The 23,458-nt window shown below is 44.5% G+C and overlaps 1 protein-coding gene across 4 annotated transcripts in view; it reads left to right on the forward strand.

Annotated features, from left to right (window-relative positions):
- The first annotated feature begins 17,953 nt into the window (after positions 1-17,953).
- MAP3K15 (mitogen-activated protein kinase kinase kinase 15) overlaps positions 17,954-23,458 on the forward strand; it is a 117,306-nt gene continuing 111,801 nt past the window's right edge. Inside the window, exon 1 of one of the 4 annotated variants that reach the window (XR_015723277.1) lies at positions 17,954-18,544. Coding sequence is in view for 2 of the 4 variants with exons in the window: in XM_087859575.1 (XP_087715701.1) it covers positions 18,187-18,544 (358 nt within the window). In the remaining 2 variants the exon portion in view is untranslated. The remainder of the gene's footprint in view (positions 18,545-23,458) is intronic. The other 3 variants (XR_015723276.1, XM_087859575.1, XM_087859574.1) reach the window with 3 other exon arrangements.

A 23,458-nucleotide genomic window follows, 5' to 3' on the forward strand; every position in this document is an offset into this window, starting at 1 on the left:
TTGATGTTTGGATTTCTCATTTACTCATCGTGAAAATCCCTAACGATATAGTTTTATACGATGTGTATACAGAGTAGGATTGTTAATAATTCAATTGAGAGGTTGAACACCCTTGTGGGGGCACTAGCCACCTGGAATGGAGAGGGCTGTCATCTTCCCCTTGTAGAAGCCACGGGCTTTCTTTGTATAAGGAGAGGGAGAAGTGATTCTAGAAGGAGGAGCTGGCATATCTAGCTTCATTACTGCCCCTTGGGCTAACAGCAAGAGGATTCTGCATTATGGACCTGACGAGCCACTGCCCCAACAGCCACCATCTTTACTCTTTACAAAATGGACCCGTCAAGAATATTGAAAAGCTTGGAAGGATCACTTTTGAAAAAATTCTTTTGCATTCAGCATGGACTCGACCAGCATCTATGGAGATTATTTTTTTGCTTCATTTTCTAAAATTGTATTTAGAAAAGTCTTAAGTATTGTGCTTTGTAAAGAAGATGATTAAAATGAAATTTTGTGAAAATATTTTTGTTCAAAGTTGTCATGGTCCAAGAGGAAATGATTTCTTGGAATTCAAACCATTTTTCTCCATTTTACACAACTTGATTACTCTCATAGAAATGTCTTTGGAAGACATGGAATATAGTACCCCTCACCCCAATTATCGTTCGCAAGTGAACAGAAACAACCCATTAAAATCCATGGCTGTGAATTCCATTTTTACGTTGTTTGATTTTACATTCATATTTCGGCAGAAAATTCTAGTTAGGTCTACGTTGTTTTTTAGTGTAAAAATCATTAAATTGTCATTATTCGAATAATTGTGTAAAGTCACTTTTATTCATCCACAGCCCTTCTAGACAGCATACTCAAGTACATGATTTGTTTTCTCCCATAAAGACAGCCTGTATCTATCATCACATGTGTGCCTTTGGTTACTAATGGCAGAGGTTTATTTCCTTTCATAACCAGCTCCTTGATGGGAAAACCACAGGGTGTGTAATTTATTGCTCACAGTTGCCACAGTCTGTATTAAAAATAATCCCCGGATCCCACAAAGGCCTTTGTTATCCTAACCTGAGGTCACCAGGGTCCCTTTTCTGTATTAGATTAGGTTTTAGTTCTCTAGCTATTTTCACACAAATTAATGTCAAGATGTTTTAGTGCCAAGAGAGCTTGGTGAAAAGCTTTTCTTTTTGGTTGAATACAAATGAGAAACGTAACAAAGCAACACGTGCGCGCGTGCTAGGTGTTTGGCATGGCTGACTGCGGTGTCCAACCAAGCAAAGGCTTGGTGCTTATGATCCAAGCCTGGGGAAGAAGATGACATTCCCAAAATTCGGTCTAATGAGGGAACACAATGGCCAAGGCAGAGAAATTCTTTCCTGGCCGGAAATAAGTGTTTGTCAGCAGTGCAAGGACAGAGAGGGGGTCATGTCTCTTAAGGTGATAAACAGTTGCTGTCATTCCTAGTTCTGTCCCTAGGGTCACTGAGGCTCGATTCGCAACACATGGAGCAGAAGGCAGCCCCTGAAGCCAACAAGAATCCGTGAAGTAGATGGAGGTCCCAGAAAGGTGGTTTTATTTCATGTATTTTTAATCGATCCCAAATTGAGGTGGCTGTGGGGAGCGGGCAGCCTTTCCTATAAATGACATTGTGTGGTCAATATGTTTGTGAATTCAGAGTTGATGGTAAAATAGGCTATTCCTTTTTTCTTGTTAGAGCAATAGGTGATAAAATATTTCTTTAAAAAAAAGATTTTATTTGAGAGAGAGAGAGTGAGCCCGACTGGGGGGAAGGGCAGAGGGAGAGGGAAAGCAGGCTCCCCACTGAGCAGGGAGACCGACGTGGGGCTCAACCCCAGGATCTGAGTTAAAGGCAGACGCTTAACCGACTGAGCCATGCAGGCGCCCCTTGGTGATAAAATATTTCAATCTAACAGTAGAACAAGGTCACCTGGTAGGCTGTAGCTAGAATTTTCTGAGGAAAAATTGAAAAAGGAAAAAAAATGAAAAAAGAGGAGAGTTGAATTCCTGGGAACCCAGCTCCACGGGGCAGTTCTCTTCAAATGGCAGCCGGTTTAATTAAACGAGGCAGATACAGCACTGTCATTTAAGTGGTGAATGCTTCCCAGCCCTCTCCCCCCATAAACTGTTACTAGTTCTCCAGGAAACTAAGATTTGTGGTCAAGCTTTGAGCTCTTTGATGGGAAAGTGCCCTGGAAATGCAAAACTTCATTGTAGTTTCTATTAACTAAAAAAGAGTTTAGCACAGTTTACAAACCAACTTTAAAAATAAGCAAGCCGGTAAGGCCATCCTGAAGCCAAACAGAAAAACCAGGAACAAGTCAATAACAGTTCCATGGTTATTCCCCAAAAGAAAAACAGATGTCTTCAGATTCTCTTCAAGCTTCATGATTCTTTCTTAGTCTGAATCCCAATCTGAGTGAACCAAGCACTTGGCTGGGGCGAGCTGAACAGGTATCAAGTCCTTACGGTGTGCTGGCCCTCGGATAGGTGCAGCATAACCCCTGTCCTCAGGCAGCTCGAACTGAGGGAAGTAGGCAGATAAGCAGGCAGGCCTTCCACAGTATGAGAACATGACCACAGAGACAAGTCCAGGGACTTTGGAACTGCAGAGGAGAGGTGCCCAGTGGAGTTTGAGAGTGCGGAGGACAGAGGAAGAAGGGTATTTTTGCTTAAATCCAATTTTTTTATTTTTTATAGATTTATGTATGTATTTTAGAAAGAGAGAGAGAGCACAAGCAGGAGGAGCAGAGGAAAAGGGAGAGAATCTCAAGCAGACTCCATGCTGAGCATGGAGCCCAATGTGGGGCTCAATTTTATGACCCTGAGATCATGACCTGAGCTGAAACCAGGAGTTGGAGGCTTAACCAACTGTACCATCCAGGCACTCCTAAATCCAATTTTTTTAAAGATTTTATTTATTTATTTGACAGAGATAGAGACAGCCAGCGAGAGAGGGAACACAAGCAGGGGGAGTGGGACAGGAAGAAGCAGGCTCATAGCGGAGGAGCCTGATGTGGGGCTCGATCCCATAACGCCGGGATCACGCCCTGAGCCGAAGGCAGACGCTTAACCGCTGTGCCACCCAGGCGCCCCATAAATCCAATTTTTTTATGTTATAAAGCTGAGATGAACATCTTTGGGCATATAGCTATATCTACATTTCTGATTTCTCCTTAAGATAATTCCTAGAAGTGGAGTGTGAATATGAATTGCTGAAGATTTTAACAAGAATAATTTTTGCACAAGCAACAAAATCAAAAAATGAATAAGTGGGACTATATCAAACTAAAAATTTCTGCACAGTGAAAGAAACAATCAGGGGAGTGAAATGACAACCTATGGAATAGGAGAACAGTATTTGCAAACCACATGTCTGATAAGGGGTTAATATCAAAAACAAAGAATTCATGCAACTCAATAGCAAAAAAACAAATAACCCAGCTTGAAAATAGGCAAAAGACCTGAATAGACATTTCTCCAAAGACAATATACAAAAGGCCAACAGGTACATGAAAAGATGCTCAACATCAGTAGTTATTAGGGAAATACAAATCAGAACCACAATGAGATATCTCCTCACACCTGTTAGAATGGCCGTCATCAAAAAGACGAGATAAATGCTGGTGAGAATGTGGAGAAAAGGGAACCCTTATACACTGTTGGTGGAATTATAAATTGGTACAGTCACTATGGAAAACAGTATGGAAGATCCTCAAAAGATTAAAAACAGAACTACCATATGATCCAGCAATTCCACTTCTGGGAATATATCCAAAGATAATGAAAACACCAACTCAAGAAGGTATCTGTACCCCCATGTTCATAACAGCATTATTTATAATAGCCAAGTCACGGAAACGACCTAAGTGTCCACTGATGGATGAATGGATAAAGAAGTTGTGGTGTATATAGACACAATGGAACATTATTCAGCCATACAGATGAGGAGTTCCCACCATTTGTAATAATACGGATGTTCCTCGAAAGCATTACGCTATGTGAAAGAAGTCAGATAGATAAAGGCAAGTACTGTACGATCTCACTGTTATTTGGAATCCAAAAACCAAAAACCAAACCAAACTCATAGAAAAGGAGATCAGATTTGTGGTTACCAGAGGTGGGGAGGGGGATTTGGAGGAAGGTGGTCAAAAGGTATAAACTTCCAATTATAAGGTAAATAAGTACTAGGGATATATAGCTAACACTGCTGTACAGTATATAGAGAGTAAATCCTAAGAGTTCTCACCCCAGGGAGAAATTTTTTCCTTTTATTCTTCTTTCTTTCTATTCTATCTATATGAGAAGAAGGATGTTAGCTGAACCCATTATGGTAATCATTTCACAATATATATAAATCAAATCATCATGCTGTAGGTCTTAAACTTACACAGTGATATATGTCAATTATATCTCAATAAAACTGGAAAAATATTCAGCCATATGGACAAATCCCTGGAAAGGAAAACAATATAATGAAAATATTTGTTTCATTAAGGTGGTGAAATTGTGAGCTACAAAATGGTTTTCTTTTAATATTGCTATTATTCAAAAATTAAGATAATTATAAAAATTTTTTAAAGAATAACTCTAGCCTGATTATAAACACAGTTGAATTTTTTTTAAAGATTTTATTTATTTATTTGACAGAGAGAGAGAGACAGCCAGCGAGAGAGGGAACACAAGCAGGGGGAGTGGGAGAGGAAGAAGCAGACTCACAGCGGAGGAGCCTGATGTGGGGCTCGATCCCATAACGCCGGGATCATGCCCTGAGCCAAAGGCAGACGCTTAACAACTGTGCCACCCAGGCGCCCCTAGACACAGTTGAATTAACATTAGTATACAAAAGTGACTAACCACCCACCTGCCCCTAAAGTTGTATTTGCCTAAACCTCTATGGGTGTCAGGCTTGGATCTCTTCCTTCTGGCTAGTCGCTGCTCAAAGGCCACCTAATCAGAGAGGCTGCCCCTAACCCACTAAACAAAAGAGCAACTTTAGCCTCAATCCTCCCCCAGACCCCATACATTGATACCCCGCTTAACACACACACACACACACACACACACACACACACACACACACACACACACACATCTGTTCTCCAGCTCCCCTCCCTAGAATGAAACCGCCATAAAGGAAGTGACTTCATTTTCTTCACTGCTGTATCCCCAGTACCTAAAATAGACCCAGGGGCATAGTAAGCATTTGATATGCATTTGTTGACTGAATACATGAATTGGTCATTGTGACTGATGCCAGGTGGAATTTATTCTATACATTTGAGCAGTCCAGTTTTGCCTTTACCAAAATTTTATGTGCAAGGGCGCCTGGGTGGCTCAGCTGGTTAAGTATCTGCCTTAGGCTCAGGTCGTGATCCCGGGGTCCTGGAATGGAGCCCCACGTCAGGTTCCCTGCTCGGTGGGGAGTCTGCTTCTCCCTCTCCCTCTGCCGCTCCTCCTGCTTGTGCTCTCGCTCTGTCTGTCAAATAAATAAAATCTTTTTAAAAAAGAAAGAAAACTCTGTGCAATACTATAGCATCAGGGAGGATTCGTGACATAAAACAGTTACGAAGAAAGCCGCCAGAGGCACTTTACTTTATGTGAGGCTCAGCCAACACCCAGAAGTGAAAGAGCACTCACACTGCCATGGATCTTAAAACAAGTTCACATGTTCTGCACACTGTTATCTCTAAGGCTGTCATCTACTACTAGAAAACAATGGCTACCCCTGTTTTAAGACATAAAGCATTCTTTTTTAATTATATTCACTCTGGGGCCCCTGGGTGGCTCAGTCAATTAAGCGTCTGCCTTCATCTCAGGTCATGATCCCGGGGTCCTGGAATCGAGCCCCACATAGGACTGCCTGCTCAGTGGGGAGCCTGCTTCTCCCTCTCCCTCTGCTTCTCTCCCCTGCTTGTGCGCTCTCTCTCTCTCTCTCTCTCTCAAATAAATAAACAAAATCTTTTTTAAAAAAATTAGATTCGCTCTGAAGAAAGAATGAAGTCAAAGGTGAGCATATTCCTGACACTTTGCCTTTGACACTTCTCTGAGGTCACTTGAGAAACTAATTGCTACTTCTCGGGGCTGGCCATCTGCCTTCAAAGTGATGAATAAGGAGGACATGCTGGTGAGCCCTGGGTCTCCAGGATGTGCCATAGAGTTCTTACAGTGCGATCCCTAGAAGGGCAGTAGTAGCAACACCAACCAGGAACCTGGTAGAAATGAAAATTTGGGGGCCCTGCCCCGGACCTACTGAATCAAACTCTGGAGAGGGACCCAGCAATCTGTGCTTTAACAAGTCCTTCTGGAGGTTCTGATGCACACTCAAGCTTGAGGACCACTGTCATGGCGGGGCGGGGCAGAGGAGATCATCTCATTCTCAATGAGTTGTGTGTAGAATCAGCCATAGTAATCTTCTCCAGAGATCTCTATTAGATTGTGGCTGCATCACAACAAGGCGCACTATCCAGAAACTATGCAATAGTCTATTAGGTTGAACCATATGAAATTGGCATTCTTGTAGGTCAAGTATTATTGAATAGGACTTCCAGTTTCAGCTCAGAGATCAGAGAGCTACAAGATGTTCTTCCCATGCTTACAGTAAGAAAAAATCTAGACAGACCGGAAATTAAAATAGAATGGAGTTTGCAGAGAAAATGGCTATTTCAAAATCTGGAGAGAGAGAGATAGGCACTTTCTGTGAGACATGGAACCTGAACATTTGCTTACCAGGGTCAGAAGCTACCAGATGCCATAGAATTGGATAGGAAGATCAAGGTAGAAAACCGAACAAATTGCTGGAGGCTGAGTGTGGGATAGCTTGAGAGTATGAAGCTCCTAGGGGGAGAGGATTCCACACTTTTGCAGGTTTTTCCTCCAGGAACCCCAAGGGGCCCTTACATGGAGGATTGAGAAAATTCATGGTGCAGGCTGGAGGTGCTGGCTCAGGAGCCACTGAGAAATCCACACAGACTTTCTCAAGGAACAAAAAGCTTATTCTGCGGGGGGGAAGGATGTGGTCTGAGGGCGCTGGTGAAATAACATTGCAGCTGGGGGGAAGGGATTTCCACCCAACCCCACCCTCAGCCCCCAACTCACCTAAAAAAATAAATATTTAATCTTAAGGGAGAAAGGCCTCAAGGCTGTTGACTGAGAACACTGTTGTATACCCAGTGCAGCTAGGGGAAGAGATTGGAGCCTTCTATCTCCGGAAGAGGGGCAGAGGCACTTGTGAATACTATACCCCTGAAATTAAGGCTTAGAATATTAGAGACCAGCCCCCCCTATGCCCCACTAGCGCACTAACAAAACTTCAGGAATAATAACAGTGGATTACAGCAGGGAGAGCTACAAGAGACAGGCTTTCTCTGGAGAGCAGCACAAAGGGAAGCCCCAAAACCAAGAGGAGGAACAAAAAAGATCAGTAGAGGGGTTAAAAGTTTCTGGTGTCCATAGTAACAACAAACCTCAACAGAGCCCAATTCCTAGCTAGGATCACACAAATTCCTACCCTAAAGGCTTACTTAGCACAGTATCTGCTGCCTTATGTAAAATGTCTAGCTTTCAACAAAAAACTACAAGGCATGCCAAAAGGCAAGAAGACGCAATCTAAAAAGACAAAACAATCCTTAAAACCACTCAGATATGGCACAACTATTGGAAGTATCAGAGAAGGTATTTAAAATAATTGTGATTAATCTATTAAAGGCTGTAGTGGGAAAAGTAGACAACATGCAAGATCAGATAGGAAATATCAGCAGAGATGGAAGCTATGGGAAAGAATCAAATGGCTGGAAGTTAAAAACGCAGTAACAGAAATGAAGAATGTTCGGGGCGCCTGGGTGGCACAGCAGTTAAGCGTCTGCCTTCGGCTCAGGGCGTGATCCCAGTGTTCTGGGATCGAGCCCCACATCAGGCTCCTCCGCTATGAGCCTGCTTCTTCCTCTCCCACTCCCCCTGCTTGTGTTCCCTCTCTCGCTGGCTGTCTCTCTCTCTGTCGAATAAATAAATAAAATCTTTAAAAAAAAAAAAAAAGAAATGAAGAATGTTTTTGATGAGCTCATTGGAAGACTTGAATGTTTATATTTACTTGAATAAATACCAAGACTGACAAAAAGAGAGAAGGCACAAATCACCAAGTTGAGAACGAGATGGGATACCGCTACAGATTTTGCAGCCATTAAAACGATAAGGGAATACCATGAACAGCTTCATGATCTAAATTCAACATCTTATAAGAATTGGACCAATTCCTGCAAACTCACAAACTATCAAAACTCAACCAAAATAAAATAAACAAGCTTAACAGTTCTATACCCATTACCAAAAAAAAAAAAATCGAATGTGTAATTAAAAAACACTGAAAAGGAAATCTCCAGATCCAAATGGTTTCACCGGAGAGTTCTACCAAACACTTAAAGAAGTAACACCAATTTTACGCAATCTCTTCCATAAAAGAGAATAGGACAGAACACTTCCCAAATCATTTTATGAGGCTAGTATTACTCTGGTTTCAAAACAAGGAAAAGACAGTATCCCAGAAAATGAAAAACTATTTTATCAACCTAGATGTAAATATTCTTAATAAAGTATTAGGAAGTAAAATCCAGAAACGTATAAAAAGAATTATATACCACAACTAACTAGAATTTACTTCATGTGTGCAAGTTCAACATTGGGAAATCAGTGTAAGCCAATAAGCTAAAGAAGAAAAATCATACGATGTAGAAAGAGCATTTGAAAAAAACATCCAATACCCATGCACAGTAATGATTCTCAGTGAACTAGAAATAGAGGGAAACCTCCTTAACTTGATAAACAGTATCTGCAAAAAACCCGCAGCGAACATCATACTTAGGATGAAAGACTGAATACTTTCCCTCTAAGATTAGAACAAGGCAAGGATGTCTTCTCTCAGTGCTCTTATTCAACTTCGAACTGCAAGTTCCAGCCATAGCAGTAAGGCAAGAAAAAGAAACAAAAGGCATGCAGCTTGGAAAGAAGAAGTAAAACTATCCTTATTTGCAGATTACATGACTGTCCACATGGAAAATCCTAAGGAAAAATCTCACAGACCTCTTGAAGTGAGCTCAGCAAGGTCATGTAATAAGAGAAATACAGTGCACAAAACCAATTGCATTTCTACATACTAATAATGAACATGTGGAACCTGAAATTACAAACCACACCATTTATATTCACTCTTAAAAAACCCTAAATACTTGGGCATAAACTTAATATGTACACAATCTGGATGCTGAAAATTAGAAAATTCTAATGAAAGAAATCAAAGAAGGTCATCTAAATAAATGGAAAGGAATACTATATTCATACATTGGAAGATTCAACATAATAAATACATTAATTCTTTCCAAATTGATCTATATGTTTATGTAATTCCCATGAAAATCCTAACAAGGTTTTTTTGTGGACACAGACAAGCTTATTCTGAAGTTTTTATGGAAAAACACATACCCTAATACAGCTAAAACAGTCCTGGAAAAGAAAAATAAAGGAGGAATCCCTCTCCCCACTATTAAGGGTTAGTATATAGCTTCAGCAGTCAAGACAACGTGGATCGGTAGAGGGGTAAACACACAGGTCAGTGGAACAGAATAGAGGACCCCAAAATAGGCCCATACAAATATTCCCAACTGATTTTTTTAAAGATTTTATTTATTTATTTATTTGACAGAGATAGAGACAGCCAGCAAGAGAGGGAACACAAGCAGGGGGAGTGGGAGAGGAAGAAGCAGGCTCCCAGCAGAGGAGCCTGATGTGGGGCTCGATCCCAGAACTCCAGGATCACGCCCTGAGCCGAAGGCAGACGCTTAACCGCTGTGCCACCCAGGCGCCCCCCAACTGATTTTTTAAAAAGATTTTATTTATTTATTTGACAGAGATAGAGACAGCCAGCGAGAGAGAGAGAACACAAGCAGGGGGAGTGGGAGAGGAAGAAGCAGGCTCCCAGCAGAGAAGCCTGATGCGGGGCTCGATCCCAGAACGCCGGGATCACACCCTGAGCCGAAGGCAGACACTTAACGACTGAGCCACCCAGGCGCCCCCCCAACTGATTTTTGACCAAGGGGTAAAAGCAATTTAATGAAGGAAAGATAGTCTTTTCGTAAAATGGTACTGGAGCAATTGAACATCCAAGAGGCAAAAGAATGGGCCTCTACCTAAACCTCACACCTTATACAAAAATTAAGTAAAAATAGACTTTAAATGTAAAATGTGAAGGTACAAAATTTTACTAAAATTATTATTATTTTTAAGTAGGCTCCGCACCCAGCATGGAGCCCAGCGTGGGGCTTGAACTCACAGACACGAGATGAAGACCTAAGCAGAGAACAAGAATCAGACGCTTAACTGACTGAGCCACCCAGATGCCCCTAAAGCTACAAAATTTCTAGGAAAAAACATCAGAGAAAATCTTTGGACCCTAGGGCTAGGCAAAGAGGCTTTTTTAAAAAAAAAAAAACAACATGGAATTGAAAGCATAATTTATAAATAGAAAAACTGATAAATTGGGTCTTATCAAGGTTAAAAACATTTGCTCTATGAAAGACCTCATTAAGAGGATGAAAAGACAAGCTGCAGACCGAAAGAAAATATTTGCAAACCACCTACCTGGCAAAGGACTAGTATCTAGAACATAAAGAGACCACTTACAATTCAACAGTAAAAAATCAAACATTCCAATTAGAAAATGAGCACAAGATATGAACAGATATTCACCAAATAAGATATACGCTTGGCAAATACGCACATGAAAAGATGCTCAGCATCAGTATCCATTGGGAAAATGCAAACTAAAACCATAATGAGATATCACTACACACCTATTGGAATGGCTAAAATGAAAAAGCAACACCACCAAATACTGGTAAGGATGTGGAGAAACCAGATCACCCCTCCATTCCTGATGGGGATGTGAAATGGTAGAGCCACTCTAGAAAACAACTTGGCAGTTTCTTTTTAAAAAATTAAGCATGCAGCTACCATATGATGCAGAATTTGCATTCCTCGGCATTTATCCCAGAGAAATGAAAGCTTATGTTCGCATAAAAACCTGTACATGCATGTCCGTAGCATTTTTACTCATAATAGCCCCAAACTGGAAGCAACTCAGGTGTCTCTGAAAGGATAAATGGTTAAAGAGACTGTGGTACATCCTTAGCATGGAATAGTGGTCAGCAATAAATGGAATGGATTACTGGTCTGTGCCACATCTTGGATGTATCCCAGGGGAATTAAGCTGGATGAAAAAAGACAATCCTAAAAGGTTACATACTATATGATTCCATTTATATAACATTCTTGAAGTGACAAAATCATAGAAATGGAAACCAGATCAGTGGTTGCCAGTAGTTAGGTATGGGGTGTGAGGAGAGAGTTGGGTATGGGAATCAAAGGGCAGTAGGATGGAACTATTCTGAGTGCTGTCAGTGTCACTCTCTTGGTTGTGAGAGTGTGCCGTAGTTCAACAGGATCTTTCCACTGGGGAAGACTGATTGAAGTGTACACCAGATCTCTCTGTATGGTTTGTTTACAATTGTCTCAAAATAAAAATGTTTAATTTTAGGGACGCCTGGGTGGCTCAATTCATTGAACCTCCAGCCCCTTATTTCGGCTCAGGTCATAATCTCAGGGTCCTGGGATTGAGCCCCACGTCAGGCTCTGTACTCAGCAGGGAGTCAGCTTGAGGATTCTCTCCCTCTCCCTCTGCCCCCCCTCAAATAAATAAATAAATAAATAAATAAATAAATAAATAAATAAGAGGCACCTGCGTGGCTCAGTCCGTTAAGCATCTAACTCTTAATTTGGGTTCAGGTCATGATCTCAGGATCCTGAGATCGAGCCCTGCCTCGGGCTCGGCACTCAGTGAAGAGTCTGCTTAAGATCCTCTCTCTCCCTCTGTCCTCTCCCCATTGCAATCGCTCTCTCTCTCTCTCAAAAAATAAGTAAATCTTTTAAAAAACTAAAATAAATACATCTTTTTAAAAAATGTTACATTTTAAAAAGTCTTTTGCACACACAGAACAGCAATTGAGTCAAATAGGGAATCTTCTAGAAGAGAATTATCAAGGTTATGACTAGCCTGGAAATCATGTCATGGAGGAATGATTGAAGGCTCTGGGAGGCAGGGTATCGCCTGAAAAAAAAAAAAAAGACCTAAGAGCAGTACTTAGAAAGTTGCCATGTTGGGGCGCCTGGGTGGCACAGTGGTTGGGCGTCTGCCTTCGGCTCAGGGCGTGATCCCAGTGTTCTGGGATCGAGCCCCACATCGGGCTCCTCCGCTGGGAGCCTGCTTCTTCCTCTCCCACTCCCCCTGCCTGTGTTCCCTCTCTCGCTGGCTGTCTCTATCTCTGTCGAATACATAAATAAAATCTTACAAAAAAAAAAGTTGCCATGTGCAAGAAGAATTAAATTAGAATCAATGGGTACAAGTTACAAGAGAAGATTACATTTGAATATATGGAAGAACTTTCTATAAACTAGAGCTGTTAAAATATAAGATGATGGAATTCTAAATATCTAGAGATACTGGCCTTGCTGTTTCTTGAGCATATCAGGATGCTTCAGGGCCTTTGCACTGGCTCTTCCCTCTGCCTGAAATGCTCCTCTCATACGTATTTTCATGGCTAACACCCTGATCTTGTTCAAGTTTTTGTTCAACGTCTACTGTAAGTCAAGTGGGTGCTCTGGTTCATGTTATCATCACCCTCCAGGCCCTAAGGTGATAAAGCAGGTATGGACCATCTGGAATGTTACTGGTAGCAGAAAGTGGATGGCAGAGAAAAAAAGAGAGCTCTGGAAGGTCTCATACCAGTAACGAAATGCTCAAAGTGAGTTTCAAAATGAGGCTGGACATTGCCCGAAAAGGGAGTTGGAAATTAGAAGAATATTTTTGGAGAGAGATTGGTGTGCTGGTGAGTTCCTCCCTGCCAGTGGGGTGTTGGAAGACTGCCTATCACTTACCATGAGCCTAGGGAGAATATTCAAAGAGAGTTTGCTACGTATGTCCCAAGAAGTTTTCAGTACATAGAGGACAGGTGTCTGAATCATACCTCAGAAATCTAGAGGTCGAGATGGCTGGCTGAATGCTCAAATGAGGCCAGCGAGAGAGGGGCTGGATAGGAATGGCCAACACCCCCAGACGTTGTGAGGCGAAGGGTAGATGTTTCCCCTGGACCGACGTGATCCCAGCACCAGAGAGCCATCATGGGGCTGTCTTAGGTTCTCTCACCTCACACCTCTCCTTTAGAGAGATGGCTAGCAAGGTGGAAGAGGCGAGAAGAAGCCAACCCTGCTCCTCCTTTTCGCATCACAAATGCTCGGCCTGTACCAAGTTTAGACTGAAGAGGAGGAGCACTTTTCTTTGAATTTTAGAACTTTTAAATCTTTTCATCTTAAAAGAATTTCAGACTCACGAAAAGGTTGCAAAAATCATATAATAAGCACAACGCAGGACAGAGATCCTTGAGAAAGAACAAGTAAACAAGGTGAGCCCTACAATTTCCCAAGCTTACTGCCTCGAGAGAGATTCCAGGTTAGAGAACAGAGAAAGGGAACCCACGAGGAGCCTGGTTATCATCCTGAGCTGACTAGATGGAGCTGGAAGGCCAAGGAGGCTACAGTTTGATACCTGGAGAAGAGACAGCTGCACAGAGAGTTCCAGAGGTGTGGAGATCTGGAATCTTCAGCAGAGTACTGACCAGCACCTGTGTGTGAAGAAACCCCTTGAGGCTCGGGAAAGGACCACCTGAATGGATTGGAGGGAACAATCCCCGAAGGTCCCATAGGACCAGAATAGCTTCTGTGTCCACTGGCCGGAGTGGGAAATGTCATAATTCACAGGACATCAGGTGGAGTACTCAGAGGGGTATTGCCTCAGTAGAGGGGATTAATTAGCTTTAGCCTAAAGGCTGCTCCGATCCGACTTGAAGCTCAAAAGCAATCTTCAAAAGAGTGAAGCCGTTTCCAAGTAACTTAACTCTATCCTAGAATAAAGCTCAAGGATATTTATAGGATTGTGCAGTGCCCATTAAAGTAAAATTTGCATGTGTGGCATCTAATAAAAAATTACAGGCACGTAAAGAAAGGAAAATATGACCCACAATGAGAAGAATCAATACAAACAGATTCAGGAATAAAACAGATGACAGCATTTTTAGACAAGAGCATTGAAACAGTTATTATAACTATACTTCATACGTTCAAGAAGATAGAGGACACATGTGGGACGAGAATGGGACTGTACTGGGTGTCGTCCATGGGGGGTCAATTTGGGGGTGATGTAACTGTTAGATCAGAGATCGTATGCCCATACCAGATGACTTGGTCTTTTCATCCCTGTTTATCTATAAGTTACACTCTCGTTTGTTCCGTCATATAATCCATCGGTAGCATATCTTAGAGGAAAATAACTTACAATTTTTAATAGACCTTATGAAGTCCACCTTTTTCTCACAAGTTTCTGGCTTACTCATTATATCTACTTAAAACATCTTATGAGTTTCACTTATATTTTATATGGCAATATTTTACATACAATCTATGCTTAATACTACTTGTGAGTTTCATCCATCCTATTTGCTTTTCTTGTATCGTATGGCAGATTACAATAATCTTTGTCCATACAATATTTATAGCATCTACACAAAGTATATCTGTCTACAGCCATATCCATATCTATCTCTCAGTATCTGTATCTAATATGACAGCAGGGACTTTGGCTGTGTTGTTCACTGTGCTATCTCCAGCACCAAGGACAGTGCCTGACACATAATAGGTGCTCAATGAATCTTTGTTGAATTACTATATATGTTAAAGTTTTCCCAACAAATACATATACTATCATGCAACATGGTTGTCTTTTGTCACTATTTGCTCTTAATTCTTAGATACGATGAAAAAAGTAATGAAACTGCCGCTCATATGGTAACTAAAATATTTTTTACAGGGGCACCTGGGTAGCGCAGTCATTAAGCGTCTGCCTTCGGCTCGGGGCGTGATCCCAGCATTCTGGGATCGAGCCCCACATCAGGCTCTTCCGCTGGGAGCCTGCTTCTTCCTCTCCCACTCCCCGTGCTTGTGTTCCCTCTCTGGCTGGCTGTCTCTCTGTGTCAAATAAATAAAAACAAAATCTTTTAAAAAAATATTTTTTACAACATTGAATGAGTCCAAGAGCTAACTAGTTTGGCCACAATTGGTATGAATAACCAGCCTACAATAAAATAAAGGAAATGAGAAAAACGTCGAGGTTTAATCTTACTTTTTGACTACAGTGCTTCCACTATATTCAATCCACTGTTGTAGGTCAAGTGACATCTCTGCATGGGGGCAAAGTGGTCTTCAAGACACGCACTTAGTAAGGGACAAGGCAGGGGTAAGAACTGAACAACTATTCAACCACACAGAAGAGACTAATCCAGCATTTTGTAATTTTCTCTGTGTGGCTGGGGGTAGGAGGCAGGAAGAACACCAGGAGAAGGGCCTGGGGCATGTTTCAGGTGCGCAAATTACTGGAGACAATAAGAAAGTGCACTGTGCACACCAACTGTGGGGATGGTGATTGTTAGCTAAGCACATTCTGGGTTCTTTACCCAGCAGGGTTTGTGTTTAGAGGAAAGTATTATTCAAGCCAGCATTCACAACTCCTGTGAGTCTCAGTCAGCAGGGCCCCAGTGAGAGCTGGAAGGAACACAAGAAGATTGAAGTGGGGGCAACAGCAAGACGCTGGCCAGTGATTGTGAAATGGGCATTTTTGCCTTCCTGAAGGCTGTGCCAGTCATTGGAATAATCTCAGATAAAAAGGCACATTAGGAAAATTACTATTATTATGCATTCAAAGGTACAAGGAAAATATGTCCAAACTATTTTTTTAAAGCTCAGAACAGAAGCACTGGAAGTTTTCCCTAGCTTCCCTCTTCCCAATTCTGGTCTGTGTGTTTTTACAGATCTCCTCAGAGCCCATTTTCCATTCATTGGCCACAAAAGGTGGTATACAATGTCACTTGTTGACGTTCCTAATTTCTATCAGGACTAGAATTAAGGAAGGATTTCTTCAAAGATTTATAATGGCACTTTCTGCTTTCTTTTGGGGGTGGGATGGAGGCATGGACTGTATTGTTACTGAAACATGAAGAGAAGCCAAACCTGATTTTGTAAGGTAAGTCCTATCTTGCTTTTGTCAGAATGGCTTGTGATGTGTTGTAAAGGACACCAACAAGAAAGTAAAAAGACAATGCACAGAATGGGAGAAAATATTTGTAAATCATGTATCTGATAAGGGACTTATATCCACAATATAAAAAGAACTTTTACAACTCAATAATAAAGACAAATACCCAGTTTAAAAATGAACAAAAGAGCTGAATGGACATTTCTCCAGAGAAGTTATACAAATAGTGAATAAACACATGGCAAGATGCTCAACATCATTAACCATAAGGGAAATGCAAATCAAAATCACAGTGAGGTACCACTTCACACCGTAGGATGGCCGTAATCAGAAAGCCAATAACAAGTGTCGGTGACAGTGAGGAGAAATTGGAACCATCATATACTGTTGGTGGGAATGTAAAATGGTGGAGCCTCGTTGGAAAACAGTGGCAGTTTCTCCAAAGGTTAAGCATGGAGTTCTCATATGACCCAGAAAGCCCATTTCTAGCTATATGTCCTCTGTCCACACCTTGTATGATTCCATATATATGAAATGTCAGCAGAGTGGCGCAGCGGAAGCGTGCTGGGCCCATATATATGAAATGTCCAGAATAGGCAAAGCTATAGAGACAGAAAGTAGATTGGTTGTTGCTTAGGACTGAGGGGTATTGGAGGAGAGGCAGTGAGTGTTATGGATACTGGGGTTTGGGGGGGATGATGAAAATGTTCTAAAACTCAGTGTGGCGATGGGTGCTCAACTCTGTGAATATACTAAAAACCACTTAAATGGGTGAATTGGATGATTTGTGAATTGTATCTCAATAATACAGTATCAAAAATGAAAAACCCAAACCCAAAAACCTTGTGACAACGTCCAGTGCATCCTACCTTTTATTTCTTTTTTCATTTTTTAAAAAGATTTTTTTTAATTTCTTTGAGAGAGAGAGAGCTCACAAGTGGGGGGTAGGGGCAGAGGGAGAGGGAGAAACAGATTCCCAGCTGAGCTCGAACCCAGGACCCTGAGATTATGACCTGAGCCGAAGGTAGGCGCTTAACCAACTGACCCAGCCAGGCGCCTCACAGTCTATCTTTTAAATAAAAGTACTACTTGCAGTGGTAATACTACATCTTAATATTGGAGCATAAAATTGTGAGGCTGGTAAGATCCAGAGTAAAGATCCGTTTGGGTTCACAGCATTTCATAGGTTAGGCAAGCATCCTACTTGGAGTCCATTTTCCTGGCATAGAAAATTTGTTGCTGGCGATTCCTGGTGCTTTGTCAAAGTCACAGTGAAAGTCAGGACGAGCAGGCCTCCAGAACTGGGCTTACGAGGGCCATGCTCTTGACAACTGGGGACAAAGAGCACAAAATCAGAGGCGATTTATTTATCTTTTAGTTAATGTATTTACTTATCTTTATCAAAATCAGAGGCGTTTGAAAGAAGCATCTTCTCACCTCAATTCTGGGTTAATACTACCTCTGTATTCAGTTTGAAATTGATTATTTACCTCCAACCAGCGCTTTGAAAGAGTCTTTACTCCGCTTGAAAAGCTTCAAATTGTTTTGAGGGAAAAAACCGGGACTCCTAAGGTTTGTCAGTTTGGAGGGATGACAACAACAAACCCACGAAGTTGAAGAATCCGCCCAACTCAGGCGCTGCCCGGGGGAGGCGGCAGGGGGCGCCCTGCCAGCTCCTGCCCCGCCGCCCTTCCCAGACCTCCCCCCGCCCTCCGCTAGCCCTGACGTCCCCAGCCCCCGCCTCTCTCTCCCCAGCCTTCAAAGGGCGCTCGGGGGCTGCGGGGCTGCAGCTTCCGTCCGCGGCCGCGAGGCTCTGCCTTCACCTGCCCGCCGCGGGCTCACCGGCGCGCGCTGGCTCCCGCACCTCCCCGCCCGCGCGCCGGGAACAGGTGCCGGGACTGCTTGCGGCCCGCAGCCGACCGCAGCCGCCCGCCGCGCGTCCGGAGGTGGGGCCCGGGAAGGGCGCGCACTGCGGCCACATGGAGAGCGGCGGCGGGACTGCCCCGGCTGGGGCTCTCGGGGCGGCGGCCGAGTCACCACCGTGCCCGCTGTCGCCGGGAGCCGAGGGCGCGGCGGGGCCGGCGGAGCCCGACGGGGCGGCTGAGGGCGCGGGGAGCGGGGGCGGGGGCGAGGACGGGGGCGGGCCGCGGCGGGCTCTGCGGGCAGTATATGTGCGCAGCGAGAGCCCACAGGGCGGCGCGGCCGGCGGCCTCGAGGCGGGGGCGCGCCAGTGCCTGCTGCGGGCCTGCGAGGCCGAGGGCGCCCAGTTCATCTCCGTGCCCTTCGGGGAGCTGGACTTCGGGGAGACAGCTGTGCTCGACGCCTTCTACGACGCAGGTGAGGCGGCTGCCCCCTTCGCCCTCACCCCACCCTATCCGCTTTCCTGACCCTGGCCCGCGCCAGGGCCCCGGCGCCTCCCCCGCCTCGCCTCCCCTGACTCTCACCGCCAGCCCTCCCTGCCTTTCCGCGAGGGCAGAGTAAGTGGCATTGTACCATTTTACAGATAAGAAAATGGAGGCCGGTGGCTTTTAACCTCGATATTTTTCGATCTCCTTAAAGAGCGGTTGACCCAAGAAACAGCCCATACCCAGATGATGCAGAGCCCTCCTCCCCACCCAGCTTCTACTTCCTCACTCCAGCCATGTCCCTTACAGCAGTGCGTGGACCCCAGCCCTAGCTACACATTAGAATCACCTGGGGAAATTTAAAATTCCTCATGTCCAGATTGTATCCCAGACGAATGATCCCACAATCTGAGGCCTCACGAGTTTTTAATGCTTTCCCAGGTGATTCCATTTTGCAGCTGAGAGTGGGAATCCGTGTGTGTTTATCTCTGTGTAGGAGAAGGTGCTCTTAGAAATGCCCCCACTGCTCTTTCCAGTACTTCAAGTCCTGCCGCAAACACTCTGATAGTGGGGCTGTGCTCTACCACCGGTGTGACAGCTCTATTTTATCCCATAACGCACAAGCATTTGGGGGTTCCGGGTCTCCTCCCTTGCTGGAATGTGATACTAGATCTCCAAGCTTGCTGTGATAAGCGTGTGGTAAGAATCCAGTCTTAAAATCGATACTTTCTGGTTGGCAAGTTTCTCCAGGTGTGGAATGGATTGCTGTTTGGATGTTTTTCCTTACCGACCCTTTGGAATCTATGTGACGAGCCTCTGGCACTTGGGTGACATTAATAAGCCTTGTATGTGGGACAGCAATTACCTGGTTTGTGCCTTGGTTTCTCCACTGGTCAAGAGGTGGTAACAGTGCCCACCCTAAGCCTAAAAGCATGTGAGAAGGTATAGGGGGAGTTTGAGAGCCCGGCCACAGCCCGCGGAGGCTATAAGCTAGGTCTCTTGCCATCCATTGTCAGCCAGAGGCAACAGCGATCTCTGTTTTCTGCAGAGCAAATCCTCCCCACCTGGAAGGGGGCAGGGTGTCAGGCTTGTTCAAACAAAGCGGCAGCTGAGCCCCTTGAAAACGCTCTCTTGACATTTCTGACCAGAGTGTCCTCCTTAGTGCTAAGTCTTTTTAGAAAAGTTCCTCGGGAGTCCACTTCACCCAGAACCACTCGGTTCCTTCTCCTCCGAAATTAGAGTTTGAAAAGACTCTTCTGTGAAAGGTTAAATGTTGCTTTTGCTGCACCGCACAACTGTAGCCTCTTGCCTGCTGGTGCCAACTCTGAAGATTGGTGCGCCCCAGCGCCCCTCCTCTGGGACGGGGTGTGTAAGCGTGCGCGCGCGCCTGTGGCGGGGGGGGGGGGGGGGGGGGGGAGCGAGAGCGAGCGCGCTACACGACAGGCACCTCACCTTTTCTTGCTCTGGGTCCAGCTCGCCTAGAATTTTCTGCATCATGTACCTCCTTTGGTTGACCTTGGCTTGGTCTTGACTAAATCCTTTCTCAGTACGTCATAAATAGAACTAAAAAAGAACTAGTAAATTCTTTTCATGGGTTTGACCAAGGATGTATGCAACTCCGGTTTATGGATTAAGCAGAGGACCCTCCCCCACCTCTCCTGGCTTCCGGATCTCTACCACTCACGGACTTTGGGCATCTCCACCAAAACAAAACAACAGCAACAACAAAAACCCCACAGAAAACCAAATCTGGCACTTTTGCTTCTTTGTGAAAGTTCTAAAAGCACGCTGTGCAACGCGGTGGCCACTAGCCACAGGTGGCCGCTCACGCCGAGTCAGCTTAAAGGCACTAGGTCAGTTCATTATTTGCGCCAGCTGTACTGCGAGGGCTCAACAGGCACAGTGAAGAGCGCATTCTCCTCATCACGGAAGGTCCCCCTAGACTCTGCTGTTCTAGAAAACCGCTTCTGGGGGACAGGACCAATTGAGCTGTCCCCAAATGTATTTTAGGGAGCCTGGTAGATGTGAAGTGTGAGTTCTTCCAGTCTCTTGTACTCCTGGCAAGGCAAAGCTGGGCTGGAGTGTGTTTTCTCACTCCTTGTGCAGTTTTCCGTGGTCCTATGTGGGTCTGGTGGAGAGGTTCGGGGTCGCTGGTGTCTGGGTGGTCTGATGGGGTATGATAGGACCAGTGATGCTGACGAAAGAACACTGACACGGCCACGAGCACTTGAAAAGGAAATCTGAAAATATTTGTAACATAAAATTTGCCATTTAACATTTCCATGCATTTCATTGGCGTTATGTACATTCACACTCTTGTGCAACGAGCACCACCGTCCCTCTGCAGAACTTTTTCATCAGCCCAAACAAAAACCTCTGTGCCCCTTCAGTAACTTGTCCTTCCTCACTCCCCCAGCCCCTGCTAACCGCTGTTCTACTTTCTCCGTGAATTTGCCTGTTCCAGAAATTTCATATAACTGGAATCATACAGTATTTGCCTTTTTGTGTCTGGCTTATTTCGCTTAACAGTGTCCTCGAGGTTCCCTCGCACTGTGGCGCATCGCAGAGTGTCCTTGAAGGCTAATGAATACGCCAGTGTTAATCCTGGCCTCTGCAGATGGGCTTTCGGGTCATTTCCACCTTTAGGCTCTTGTAGATAATGCCCTGATGACCATGCCTGAGTACCTGCTCGAGTCTCTGCTTTCACTTTCCGGGGTATACACCCACCTAAGGAATTGCTGAGTCGTATGGTAATTTCATGTTTAATTTTTTTTTTTTGAGGGACATCCTGTTCACTTTTAGCAGAGGTGGTGGTCATCCCTGTGTGCCTTTGGTCTGCATAAGGACTAGCTTTTACTTTATTTTTTAAACATCTGTCCTCCGTCTTCAAAGAGGAGAGTCTGGAATTTAGTCGAACTGTTCAGTGAGGGTCAATCCCTTGGTTATTTCCAGTGCTTAGAAAACAAGACAGGTCTTCTTTCTTTTTTTTTTTCCCCCTAGAAAAAAACCCCTTCTTGGGGATGTGCCTTGATTCCTTTGGTTTAAATGCCCTTGTATCTACTTGAACAGAATTCGGAGTCCTGACTTGTGGTCACTTATTGCGCATGCGGAGTGTATGTACATGGAGCAGCCTGTCCTGCTTCTCCAGTGCATGCTGTGTGTCTTTCTAGGAGCTTCTCGGTGCTTGTGGACACAGCAAAAACCGAGACTTCCTGCAGAAAGGAAATCTGTGTAACTCCTGTTTTCCCACACATTTTGAGAGGGAAATTCTGTTTTCCTGGACACTATAGTTGAACACGCTTACTGTGGTATCAAATCTTAAACGGGGGTCTGGTTCGGTAGAACCCAGAACACTTATCTCCAAGGAACGCATCGTATTATTGATGCCCGTTTACTCTTCAGTTGGTTGGGTGGTTAATGACTGATCTAACTTAGAGCCTCCAGCTGTGTGCTAATTTGTCGCCTTCTTGCCTCAGCTAGTAACATGTCCAATGACAAGAACCACCCCTTTGATCAAGCCTTGTCCCTACCTGCCCTGGGGCGCAAGTTGTCTTCCCATTGCTGTTGGGTCTGGCTCTGCCTAACTTGCTCCTCTCTGAACCTCATTTAGATGCTACTTTTCTGACCCAGGGGCCCTGCTTCTGAGGTCTTTGTTTTTCAGTTATGTGCATGGTGATTTTCCAGGTGGTGAGTTATTACCACCTACGGTAGGAAATCCTTGCACTTCCTGACTATCCAGTAAAAAGACCAAGGCCAGGGCTTTAGTCTCCAGATGAGCTACTTGGCTTTGCTCTATCCTGAGGACACCCCTTTTCTGGCTGGCTCACACAGAGTCATTGGGAGGATGCAAAGTGTGGTGGAGATTGCTGACTTACCAGAGATTCACGCTCCTAGTTGTGGCTGAACAGTGCGGACTACATTTCCCAGCGCTCTTTGAGTCTCAGTGGGAGGCAAAACTGGTTCTGGCCAATGACATGGAAGTACAGGTGGTGTCTGTCGCTTCTGGGCTGAGGTGTTAGCATATCTAGTAGTCCTTCCCGTACTTTTCCATGGTCCCCAGTGTAGACGATGGTGGTGGCTCAAGATGGAAGGCACCTGGATCCCTAAACTACTCTTTGGAGGGTAGCTGTTGGAGCAGGAATGTTCACTTAGGGGTTTGCATAAGCAAGAGAGAAGCTTTTGTTTGGTCAGGCTGCTAAGATTGGGGGTTGGGGGTTATCGCAGTAAGAGTATAACTTGGGTCATGAAAAGCGAGCACAAATGCTAGAAAGTCGTCTGCAAGTTGTGCCTTTCCAAGACGAGGTCAGGCCATATATCCCCTCATGTCCTGGATCCTCCCCATTCATAATCTCTGCCGACCGCGGGGCCCACGCCCTGCCGCTGTGCGTGAGGAGGGCAGAAGACGTGGGCACCGCCGGGCTCATACCAGCCGTGCAAGGACACGTTCTCGCTTCTGTTTGGTTTCACTGGTTTTGGAGGCTAGGTTATTTTTTTCCTTTTGTATCAAATGATACTATAGTGATTCTGTTAGTTTTTAAGCTGACGGCAATATCAGGCTTTCTGCCTGGTTTAAAGTACGGCCGCCTCTAGTCCCTTTTGCTGCCCTTTCCGTGGGCTATGTCCAGCTTCTCCATCTGTAATGTCACTTGTGGATTTTTTTTTTAAAGATTTTATTTCTTGAGGGTGAGAGCACGAGTGGGGAGAGAGGAAGACGGACAAGCAGACTCCCCACCGAGCGGAGAGCCCGACATGGGGCTCCATCGCAGGACCCCGAGATCCTGACCTGTGCCAGAGTTAGATGCTTAACCGGTGGAACCACCCAGGCGCCCCATACTTGTGATTCTTCCTCAGGTTGATGTGTCGTGTGGCGAAGGCAGTGCCCCGCAAGCATCCATGTCTTCTTCCA

Source organism: Ursus americanus, chromosome X (genome assembly GCF_024610735.1).
Source record: "Ursus americanus isolate L20-20 chromosome X, mUrsAme1.1.p, whole genome shotgun sequence".
Lineage (NCBI taxonomy): Eukaryota > Metazoa > Chordata > Mammalia > Carnivora > Ursidae > Ursus > Ursus americanus.